This window comes from Xenopus laevis, chromosome 9_10S (assembly GCF_017654675.1).
Source record: "Xenopus laevis strain J_2021 chromosome 9_10S, Xenopus_laevis_v10.1, whole genome shotgun sequence".
In the NCBI taxonomy this organism is placed as follows: domain Eukaryota; kingdom Metazoa; phylum Chordata; class Amphibia; order Anura; family Pipidae; genus Xenopus; species Xenopus laevis.
The window spans coordinates 56,269,691-56,282,542 of record NC_054388.1 but is presented as its reverse complement, the minus strand read 5'-3'; the positions used below and the strand labels follow the sequence as shown (position 1 = coordinate 56,282,542).

The 12,852-nt window shown below is 34.6% G+C and overlaps 1 protein-coding gene across 1 annotated transcript in view; it reads left to right on the top strand.

The window, feature by feature from the left end:
• LOC108702259 (low-density lipoprotein receptor-related protein 1B-like) overlaps nucleotides 1–12,852 on the top strand; it is a 724,128-nt gene that overhangs the window by 680,469 nt on the left and 30,807 nt on the right. Inside the window, exons 75-82 of the mRNA XM_041578093.1 lie at nucleotides 1,214–1,333; nucleotides 2,481–2,722; nucleotides 3,816–4,039; nucleotides 4,168–4,274; nucleotides 6,223–6,339; nucleotides 6,670–6,843; nucleotides 7,607–7,732; nucleotides 9,088–9,252. Of these exons, the coding sequence (XP_041434027.1) occupies nucleotides 1,214–1,333; nucleotides 2,481–2,722; nucleotides 3,816–4,039; nucleotides 4,168–4,274; nucleotides 6,223–6,339; nucleotides 6,670–6,843; nucleotides 7,607–7,732; nucleotides 9,088–9,252 (1,275 nt within the window). The remainder of the gene's footprint in view (nucleotides 1–1,213; nucleotides 1,334–2,480; nucleotides 2,723–3,815; nucleotides 4,040–4,167; nucleotides 4,275–6,222; nucleotides 6,340–6,669; nucleotides 6,844–7,606; nucleotides 7,733–9,087; nucleotides 9,253–12,852) is intronic.

The following is a 12,852-nucleotide window of genomic DNA, read 5'->3' as shown; positions in this document are numbered from 1 at the left end:
GTCCTCTCTCAAATCCAGCTCTTGCCTTGGTGGAAACTGAGCACTTGTTTACTACCATTTTTTTACGTTAAGAAACAGAAATTGGTTAAATATCCTTGGACCAATGGGGACAATTTCCTCCTAAAGAACACAGGTTACTGACTGTGGACTTCCTGAGCAGTGGTTGAAGGTTAACTTTTGGTCCTGTAGTTAGACAATATCAGTGCTAAAAGATAGTTGCTTGATATCTACAATCTCAGACCCACAATATCAGGTCCCATTTGACAAGCAATTGATGATATAATGATAAATCAATTTCTAACCAGCTGAACTGCCTCATTATTCATGTTTTATTCCAGGAATAAATTCAATTGAAGTAAAATGTATAGGGTCTCATTTTTAAGGGTGTCCTTTTCTTTTTTACATTTTGTCAAGAAACTTGACATTACATATTTATTTATAAAGCAACACTATAGATGAATATGGGATATAGATGTGTATATGTTATAAATCAGTGATACATGTAATTCTTACCACTTTTATAAATGGGATTTTTGTTGTCCAGGTCTTAAAGGAACCCCCATGTGAGGAAACCCACTCTGGGTTTCAGGCTTAAAAACCACAGCAATTTCAACAGGCTTTTGTAACAAATAGAAACTTTGGCAGATTTTAGGTGACAATGTTTATATTCATTACAAAAGCTGATTTGGAGAAAATAATGAAAATTACCACTCAAACCCAGTGTGAGTTAAGAAATGCATGTGGAGTTTATTTTAAGATTGCTTGAGCCAATGTCTTGAGTAATCATAAATAGGCCCCTTAATCTGACCCTGCAGCCTTCAAACTAAATATATGATAGAAAATATTTTCTACTCTTGGTGGACTTGTAATAAGTTAACAACTAAAACACTGAAGCAACAGCATTTCAAATTTCAAAATGTCATATTTAAATACAAGACATGCTTTATTGAGGATACCCAAAATGCTTTTAAGTAAAATATATTTTAATAACAAAATATTTTGCTGTATTAAGGGCAACTCTCAGCATGTTGTTTTTGTTCATAAATATTCACCTTAAAATCGTTTGATGAAAAACATTTCAGTATAATTGAATGACTTTGTATGGAAATATTTCTGACAATGTACATATTTGAATAATAAATATAATATATTATATTTTAAAAATGTATTGAAACACACAGTGAAATGTTGTGTTGTATTCCTTTTGTTGCAGACATCAATGAGTGCTTACTCCTGGGTAGCTGTTCCCATCACTGTACAAACTTGAAAGGGTCCTACAGATGTATGTGTGACAGACATTTCCTGGAAAGAAATCACAGTTGTATAGCACAAGGTGAATTCTCTATCCCTGATACACACAAAATAGGTGGAATTTAAACACCACATGAAATCAACTTTATTCTAAGTATTTTACACACATTAAGCACAACTGTAACATGGAGAAATAATTAAATATTTTAGCAGAACTAAAAAGGTTGACAAAAGTCCTCCTTCTATCTATTTTTTATCCATTAGTGATATATATTACTAATCCAAGAACATACAACATGATTCATTATGTATATACCTATGTTCCACTCTGGCTATACTGGCTGGCTCTTATGACTGCTAGTTTATCATAACGAGGAATAAAGGACCATGTTGGAAGCAGTTGCTAGGGAACAGGCAGAACAAGTGAAGTCTGTGGCTACTGGGGAAAAGGTAAAACAGACATAGGCTTGTAGCATGTTAATGGGGATAAGCATAGTTGCAGACTGACTTCAGGCACAGGGTAGGCAGAAAAGCAGACATGTTTTTATCAGGCCAGGCAATACACACTCAAAAACTACCAAGTGTAGACCATGGGGGTAATTTATGCTCTATGGAATGCAAGAATACGTCTCTTAGTTATCAATTTACAAGCATTTAAATCATAGAGTTTTTGCACACTGCACATAACGCCAGATTGTTAAACTGGTGTGAGGTTCAAAAGACAGCATCAGAGGTTGCCGGACAACTCTGATGGCACAAAACATTTGGTAGGCAGTAAGGAGAGGGCCTTATAGTATGGCTTCTCCTACTCACTAAATTGTCATTCTAAATTATAGGACGGGATGGATAGGACAAAGAAGGGGGTGCCTACATGCATCCTCTCTCCTACCTCTGTATACAGGACTGTCAAAGGTGTCTGTACTTTAATGGACAAATGGAAAACTTTGAATCTTGCAGCTAATACAGATATATCATTCCAATATCCTTAATAGTCATATTTTAACAACAGGCTAAGGCTTGAGGTTAGACATCCCTGACCATGATCTGTGATTATGATTAATATTGTTAACTTACTCATCAAAATCCAAACTGAAAATAGAAGAATTGGCGTAAAGTTGCACTAAAAACAACAATCAATGTCTGGTAAATTTGAAATGCCTAGTAAAACAAATACAATGTTTATTTAATATGATTGCTAATTAAAAATAAGTATATGTTGTTTATTTCAGACACAGAAGATCAAGTTCTCTATGTTGCCAATGATACAGAGGTCCTTGCCTTTGCATATCCTTTTAGTAACAATGCAAAGCATCAGCAGATTTCTCGCATTGCCTACAATTCCAGGATAACAGGAATGGACATGTATCTACAAGGAAATATGATTATCTGGAGCACACAGTTTAATCCAGGGGGTATTTTCTTCAATACATTTCATGGGAGAGGAGGAAAAGAAACCAAAAGTGGTTTGATTGTGAGTCTAAAATTATCTTTTTTTTTTTAAGAGACAATGTCAAAAATGGGATATCATCAATGAGTCAAACAATACTTGTACATTTTTTCTTAAAGTGGAAACACAAAAATAAGTCGATTAAGGTATAAATAAATAAATTAAAATACCATTTGAGGAGATAACTATTAATACAGACTAATAACATGGTATTGTAAGTAGGGATGCACCGAATCCACTATTTCAGATTCGGCCGAACTCCCAAATCCTTTGCAAAAGATTCGTCCGAATACCGAACCGAATCCGAACCCTAATTTGCATATGCAAATTAGGGGTGGGAAGGGGAAACATTTTTTACTTTCTTGTTTTCTGACAAAAAGTCATGCGATTTCCCTCACGACTCTAATTTGCATATGCAAATTAGGATTCAGAAAAAGGCAGAATCCTGGATTCGGTGCATCCTTAATTGTAAGGGGCCAAGCCTAGTGTTGTGTTCTGTGTATGAAATGAGGCCCTTAAGTACAAAGGCTATTCTGGTAGTTATTATAACCTGAGTGCCACCTGTTGATGGATATATTGATGGCAAACCATCATATTCCGGGATCCCCATATGCATGCCAAAAGTTCTATTACCAGAAAAAATAAAGTTTGGGCAGAATAACTGTGATCTGCCCCATGAGATGCCATACATGCCCAGATGTTAAGTAGTATGTTTGTAATTGTCCATACTGCTTTATTCTGGGCATGAATTGGCAATTTAAGATTTGATTTTCTGGGCATGTATTGGCAAATTAAGATTCCCATTTACTTTCCCTGATGCTCATTATAACAACAGGTCAATACACATTATAAAAAATAGCGTGTTACACAATAAAATCTAAAATGTTTACAGGCATTTGCCTTTATTATTCAACATATAAAATACCAATCAATGTGAAATGATAACAGGTTGCTGTTGGTTAGTGTACTGTGAAAAATCTGCACAATTGTAACATGCATGTCCAATTTATGTGTTTCATTCCTGGTTCATCTAGTACAGGTTGAATATGTTTGCTAGTTGTGCATTAAACATTACTATTAACTAATCTTGCCTTAAGTAATTCATTTATCTTTGTAGTGCCCAGAATTCAAAAGACCAAGAGATATTGCAGTTGACTGGATTGCAGGGAATATCTACTGGACAGACCATTCACGCATGCATTGGTTCAGTTATTACACTTCTCACTGGACCAGTCTGAGATACTCTATCAATGTAGGGCAAATACATGGTCCTAATTGTACACGACTCCTAACGCATATTGCTGGAGAACCTTATGCTATTGCTGTCAACCCAAAAAAAGGGTAAATTGGATTTTCTGTGTAAAGTGTTACTTGAGTTTGTGAAATAATATATTTTATGAGCACTCAAACTTAATTTATCTTGTTTTATTCCCATATATTCTAAAACATTACAATGCAATATCCATTAGAATGATGTACTGGACAGTCATTGCTGATCGGTCACACATAGAGGAGGCAGCAATGGATGGCACTCAAAGAAGAATAATAGTGCAGAAAAATTTACAAAGACCAACAGGTATTACTTTCATTCAATAACTGATGTACTATATATTTACTGTATATATCATTTTTTTTAATCAAAGAACTTTCTGATGTTTGATTGATACTTTTAAGTATTCCTCCTTTAGTCTGATCTCCACTGTGAAATCAGCAGAAAAATCCAGTGAAATAAAAATATCAAATATATAGGTTTTTGATTTATTTTATAGTATCCAAATGCCATAATCTATGAAGCAATTTCTCACCAACTCTGGTGTAAACCACTAAAGTCAATAAAAAAATAGATGGCACTGACATTATTGTATTATAAGTGGTGTAACAAACTGTGACATGTACCAGTATTAAATGCAAAGCTCCTTCCTGGTGTATTTCACCACCAAAGTGTTCTGTAAGATTTTCAGTTGTGTCTGCACTTGATCCCAGCAACTAGACATCATTTTACATTTTAGAATAGATGCATAATAAAAGGCAAATAATACAAAAGCATTAGTGATGGGCGAATAAATTTGCCAGGAGTGAATTTGTGGCGAATTTCTGCATTTCGCCACAGGAGAATAAATTTGCAAAACTGCAGCGGAAATTTGCCGGCATCAAAATTTTTTGGATGCACGCTGGTAAAGTTGCTCATATCAAAACCATTGCGCGTCAACTTTATTGGGATGCCCAATGACTGACGCGGGAGTAAAAATTTGCATTCCGTGAATTTTTCACAAATTTCCCAAATATTTTGACGAAGCGAAATGGGACAAATCTGTCCATCACTAAAAAGCACACAAAAATATGCAATCAGTAACAATATGCCTAAGAATATTTTTATTTACATTCCATTAAAACTTAATTTTAATTTCCACTTTTTTTGTGATAATAGAATATAATATTCTCACATCTCTAAAAAAAAATAATAACCAAACTAATATGGCTTCAGATGAGATTTTCTACTGTGTATATAGGCATGGCTGGATGGTCTAAAATTACTAATCCATGTTTGCTGATAGTGTGGTACTTAGTATGTCTTGATAAGAGGGTTTGATGCAGGGTAATAACTGATCAACAGAATATGTATTTATGGTAGAACATAGAACAAATCTGCACTGTTGTCACTCAAGGTGTGAGTGGAACAGAAAAGTGGTCACCTGCAGCTGGTACAATTGAAATAAAGTGCAAGTGCAAGTGTATTTTCATTGACTATGGGTTAAGGTTATTGGATTCCTATTGTGACAAATGATTGACTCAGAAGGCCAAAAAGATTATATTTTCCAGTATCATTTTACACAAAAAAGGAGCCATGTAAAGTATTTTGTAACTGATCAAATATATATCCAAAGTTCTCTGATATTAAGGGGCAGTTTTATCAAAGGTCGATGTGGGTCTAAATTTACATAACATTGATGTTCAGTTGCACTGTTTTTTACACCAAGATTGATGCTAGAATGTATACTCTCTAAACGTTACCATTGACATTATTTTACATTGTTTCCCGCGGAAGTCACATAAGAAAAAATGTGTAAAAATTGTACTCTATTTTTTACACAACAAAGTGTGGTGATGTGTGGTTTATTATTCCACCGTTTTTTTATACAGCATAATAAATATGCGGTTGTGAATCACATACAAACACATTTGTGAAAATAAATGCAAGTACCTTCTGAAACCTAAAGAGAGTTCTTGAGTTGCTTCACTATAGTAAATGGGAACCTTACAAAATGAAAGAGTTTTCTGTAATATTTTCATGCTTGAAAAGAATTCAAGTAACAAATGATAAATACCCTAGAAACATGGGAAAAATAGAAGAAATATCTTGCGTTGATAAAAATGTCCTATTTTTGAGAAATCTGCCCGTAACTCTTTAGGGGTGTCTATGGAATAAGAAATGGCAATGGCAACATGCCTATGACCTAGAATTGTCTTATTGTTTTCTATTTTACCTAATTTAATTTTCCCCCACACTCTTCCATTTTCCTTAGGCCTTGTAGTTGATCACTACAGCCAGCGCTTGTACTGGGCTGATTTTGAGATGTCGGTCATTGGAACTGTGAAAATGGATGGTTCCGATTTAATCATTGCTGTTAGTAGCAAACAAGGTACATGCCAAAATGTCAGCAAAATGTTATGCTTGGGAAATTCATATGGGTCTCTCAAAGATCCAAGAGTATTTTGAAGTAAAATTACTTCTTTTTTGGCAATGTTTATGATTTTTTTCACTCTTAGAACTGTAAATACATTAACCTGACTGCAGGTGCATTCTAGGTATAAACATGGCTCAAAAAGTCCAGATAGCAGATGCAGTTTCTTGTCCTACATAAATATTTTCAATAACTGAATAAATCACAGAGCACACTCTGAAGCATATTTTAAAGTATTGATATGTTTCCAGTGTATTGGACTGATTTTTTTTTCTTTACACTTGAAAGGCCTACTTTACCCTCACAGAATTGATATCTTTGAGGATTATATTTATGGAGCAGGTCTAAAAAACGGTGCATTTAGAATACAAAAATTTGGCAGTGGTGTTATGGAATACCTTAACCTTAATGTTGAGAAAACAAAAAGCGTGCTAGTATCACATCATTACAAACAACCAAACTGTAAGTATGAATGTTAAACCCTCCCTTTTTAATGCTTAACTACACTTCTGCATTCATGAAAGAATAATTGCAACTTTTTTTCATTCATTTAATATGGTTTTTTTGCATATTGTAAAAATATAACATATATAACATTAGAATCACAGATTGTCATATTCGCTATGTAATCGAAATGGATGAACTTTAGGGGAAAATTATGATATAATATCAATTTTGTACTACTGCACTTGGCGGGCAGATTAAGATTGCTCGTGCCTGAACAAACTTCAAGGAAACCTCACATGAGTTTACTAATCACACTGGGCATTTAACTTGAATGGGCTTTTGAAATTATAAAAAGTTTGGTAGGTTTTGTAGACATTTTGCTTAATTTCACAAGTCCGTTCAACTAAAATGACAAAAATTGCCATGGTTTTTTTTTGGCACAAAATCCAACATGGGTTTTACTAATAATGCAGGCCTTTGTGCCAAAAGAGCAATCTCAAATTGACCCCTTAATAATTATACTGTTGCTCATTACTTACATCATTGAGGTCCTAGATCCTGTACACAGCATTTTTGTATATGAATACAAAGATTTTCTTACCAGTACACTGCAGCTAGTACTTATGTGATGCCCTGCAGGATTGCAACATAAGCATAAAAAAGTATTTAACTTATACTGATTTCCAAGCTGTGCCAAGCTGACACAGACAAATTAAACATTCTCAGATAAAAATTTCCACCTAAGCAAATATACTTTTTTGTGTTTTTTCTTAAACAGTGCCTAATCCTTGTCTGGATTTAAAATGTGATTTCATCTGCTTGCTAAATCCTTCAGGAGCATCATGTGCCTGTTCAGAGGGAAAGATTCCAGTTAATGGAACCTGTATGGACCATAGTACTGCAGGTCAGTGTAAAGTACCATCTGTACAATCAAGCATGATTATGTGGGAAAATTAGATTTTGTTGAATAACCTCCCCCCCACCAAAAAATGTGCAACATGGAAACAACAGGTTTGATGGTAACACATAATGAAAAATATAGTTATTGCCCTATTATCCTCTCCTCACCATTAAAAAAGTACTAAACTTGCAGTCATCCAGCCTCAGCTTGTATTATACCGGTGAGAACTGAGACTTCTGCAATGATATCATGACATAAACATGAATATTCCCTTATACTGTATAGTCACACAGTGTCAACGTTCTTGCTTGTATACTGAAGATACACTTCTACAGAATCTCAGCAGGTGTTAGTTGGCAACATTTTTGTGCTTAATCTCAAAAATTAGAATTTTAAAAATTCAACTAAGATTTCCAAAATTGTTTAATAAATCTATCTCTTACTGTTTTTTCTATTTTGACACTGTTTTATTCCTATCTGGTACCCATATGTAGGAGGCAGCTTCTCAATTCCAGGCCATTTATACAAAAGATATACATATGTGTGTGTTGGGGAAGTGTTGCCTTAACTGTGTGACTGATTGTCATTTCATTAATGCATTTGAAGTCAAGCAGGAGATAAGCAGTGTGGAGGAAGCAGTGTTTGTTGGCATCACAAAAAACTTTCATGACCAAGAAGGATAATTAATAGAGCTAATGAGAAGGTGATCATAAATTTGCTTCTTAAGCCTAGGCATGCCAGTAACGGCACATGTTATAACTACCAGTGGAGTAGGTATATAGGTGTGCAAAGTTCAAAAGGCCTAATCAGCCTTTGTTTTGGAATTTACACACTGCCTTTCTCTTTACTTAAAAAGCTGCAAGTCTGAACCCTACATTTCAGAGCAGAGACCCATGGCTTCTTCATGAATACAGAACTGACTACATATGGCATCTCTGTATTCACAAGGAATTGGGGAGGCACACATTTGACCATCCTCCATTTCCCTATTCATGTCCTACCTGTCCTCAAACTCACTAAGATGCACATGCCAGGTAATGAAGACAAACACAGGCACACAAGGGCACACAATTGCACACTGTACCCTTTAAGGACAGGGTTGACCTGGGCCCGCAAGTGCTGCATTTTTATTCAGCAAGACGTGTTTCTTGATTGTGGAAAGAAACTGCTGTAACCAAAAGAAAAACATCCTAATCCCAATTGTATGCAAACTGTATGCAAACTGTGTATGGCCCCCAGCCATACTGTAATATATGTTGTATGTGGTAATGTATTGTGTTTTCATTACCAACATAGCTGTTACTTATTAGAACACACTAAGATACAAATACATCTTTATATTTTTTGTTACCATGTAGATGACTTATGTAAACTGACTTGTGAGAATAGAGGGAGATGCATTATAAATGAAAAAGGTGATCCAAGGTGCCATTGCTGGCCAAGTTTTTCTGGGGAAAGATGTGAAATCAACCACTGTAATAATTACTGCCTGAACGGAGGGACGTGCACAGCATCTGCACTCGGTAAATATTTATAATTAATTAATTTGTCATGTGAACATTATTATACTGTTTATGTATTACTCTAAATTAATAATTACACCTTTGCCATACAGTATGGTACGGGGTAATGGGAAAAATAAAACAAACATAACGAAACTGACTTCATGCTCTGCTAATGTTGTTGCTGCTCAAATCAGCTTTTCTATGCCGTGAACAAAAATAGGGATGATAAAAATAGAGGTTTAAATGTATGAGGAGCTTTGTGTGTAATCTTGCAATCTGTGAACTCCAGATGCAAGGGAAAGGGGGAATTACTTTGAAGGAGTAAGATAACAGGTGGTGGGGTGTTTTTTCAATGCAGCCAAAGACACTAGTGACAAATTATGACAAGAACATGAATCGCAAACAGGCAGCAATTTTCTATTATGAATAATTTACATGGTTCTCAAATTATTAATGATTTTTTTTGTTGTGGTTTATGCTTTGTGGGACTCACAAGTCTGCAATGTGCACTAAATAGGTCCTTTTCTAAAATGGGTTTAACGCCAAATAACACCAAGACCACCTACCCACTGTTGTAGCCTAAGGTTTATGACACATGCAGCATTTGCACTGCTGTTTCCATCAGATGGCAGTAGGGTTACCATAGGTCCCACTCTGAATTAAACAGTTTACTTTTTTGTGGGGCTGTCCAGATCTGTCTGTTTGGGTTGCATAGTGCTCTATTTGCTACACACCCAATGCTAGCATTAGTTGGAGCATTTTGTTGTTCTCTGCTAGTGGGTCTCTGATAGCCTCATAATGCAGACTGGAAACCAGGAAGCTCTAATGGAATATAGGACTTAGCTACTCTTTTCCATTCACTATGAACTATTCCCCTCCTTCTTTAAGCTAAACTGGGGAGGGGGATTTTACTGTCACCAGTATGAAAATTAAATTCACTAGCGTCTAAACCACTTAGATAGTAGATTTATCAAAATGTGTGATTAGAGCTTACCACAGAAAAATGTGCCCACTTTCCATTCATTCCTATGGGATTTTTGCAAGTGTACTAATGGGGAACTTTCACTCATTAACTTCTAAAATTCCTATAGGAATGAAAAGTTAGTGGATGATGTTCAATAAATATGCCCCATAAGGAATCTAAATGTAACAAATCCCATCAAAATGTTTTCTAGATTTTCTCTTATGATGATAGATGATAGTTGCCTGTTTTGTTAACAGGTGCATAGAATGAGAGAGGATTTAAATTTTGATGGCTAATGACCCTTTAAATGTTTTACCCATTTGGAAGCCATAGCCAATAGGTAAGTTAGATAATAAAGGATCAAAGGGAAAATTAAAAATATGCAATAATAATAATAAGATATAAATACTAAGAAGTAAGTAACACACAGATTTTGCTTTTCAACCCAGATAACACTATATATGTAAATGATATATCTAAAATGAATCTATTTTTCTATTGCAATTGATACATTTGAATATTTTAAAGTATAATACAACAAACAATTAAAATATTCAAGATTCACTAAACTGTATTTTTCACAGCATGATGCTATTCAGTTATTGTGTGACATAGTGTATTGTAAAATCTCATTATCTCTACCCAAATGTTAAATTGTTAAACAAATCCCACTTGTGATTTATTCATTGTTGGTTTACTTACTGTTAAGCCATTTGGCAAATTCCTGTGTGGACATTAAGTAACTAGAGTTTGGGGCAGCTTTAATTAAAATTTATAAGTTTATGACAGTTGTATTGAACTACAATAATTGCACCAGGAAAATGTCATCAGTTAATTAAATGCACACATCTGAGAGACATAATTAAAACTTTAGATTTAGTCAAAAAAGTTCTTTAGCAAACCAAATTAATGCAATTCCATCAGTAATGAGCATTAACAGCATAAAGGTCTCAGAAAATAAGATTTGCAACCATTGAAAACTGAACAATAATATTGTTTTTATTTTATAGGAAATTAGAAAGTGATTTAATAGCTTCTGGTTCATATGAGAAACAGAGCTGGAACTGTTTAATAGGGGAGGGGAAAAATAAAAAAATATATATTTGGTGATGAGTTTATAACAATTTAAGAATATTTATTAAAATATAAAAGCTGCGTATAAGAAATACTTTTTAATGTCACATTGAATAAAAGCAGCAGAATAAAAAGTAAGGCATTCCATGTCTTGCTCCAATACTAAGCAGAAAAAACTTTATGGCATGAAATTGCCTGTCACTTGTCTTTCAACCAGCACAATTGGCTTCTATTATATTTTTACAGTTAGTTGGATAGCTGGTGACCCAGATAACGAAAATATGCACAAGATCAGAATTTAAACTGAGAACATTTTTCACTGTTAATGTATGTATGTTGAAAGATTACAAAATCTTATGCAACGCATGCAGGTAAGAAGAAATATTATATGTCAATGCAATGCCATAAGCCAAAAATTGATGATCTTAAAACAAAAAAAAGCTGGTGATGAATCATTAAAAAATATGGGCTGGCAATGTGTAATAATTTGCCCTTTTTGATGTACTGTGTATTATTCCTAATCTTAATTTTTTAACTTTCAGTTCTGGAGCATTTCAATTTGGTATTGGGATGCTGATATTATAAACCAGACACTGGCTTCAATAACAGATCTTGCCCACTTATACTAACAGCAAAATAAAATAATAGTTTTACTTGACTTGAAACTGAACTGAGCACATACAAATGGAAGTGAAACAGAGCTGAGATCCCTGTAATTTTTCAGTATTGTGTTTATAGTAGGGATGCACCGAATCCAGGATTCAGTTCGGGATTCGGCCGAATTCTGAACCGAATCCGAATCCTAATTAGCATATGCAAATTAGGGGTGGGAGGGAAGTCACATGACTTTTTGGCACAAAGCAAGGAAGTAAAATATGTGCTTACCTTCCCACCCCTAATTTGCACATGCAAATTAGGATTCAGGTTTGGTTCGGTATTTGGCTGAATCTTTCGCAAAGGATTCGGGGGTTCGGCTGAATCCAAAATAGTGGATTCGGTGCATCCATTGTTCATAGTCAAATGAGAAGCACTGGCAGAATAGATTTTCTATCTGAAAAACAACAAAATTCCAAAGGTATCTTAGGAAGGTTCCTTAAACCTCATGAATAGGGATCCATACAGTATATGCATTGCTGGTCATGTACTAAACTCTAACTTGCCTAATTATATTGGTGCATGTATGGATAGGGTAAGACTTAGGGGCACATTTACTAAGGGTCGAAGGGAATTCAAAGCGAATTTCCAAATTCCAAATTCAAAAACAAATTTTTGGATACTTTGACCATCGAATAGGCCAAAATTAGATTTGAATAGAAAAAACTTTGAATATTCGACCATTCGAAAATCCAAGTACTGTCTCTTTAAAAAACTTCTACTTCAACACTTCGCAACCTTAAACCTGCTGAATTGCTATGTTAGCCTATGGGGACCTCCTAGAACCTATAGCCAGTATTTGGCTACGTTTTTAGAAGTCAAAGTTTGTTTTTTTGAAAAATCGTTCAATGGATCAATTAAATCGTTCGAAACGATTCGAACGATTTCTACATTCGATCGAATGATTTGAATTTGATTGAAAACGG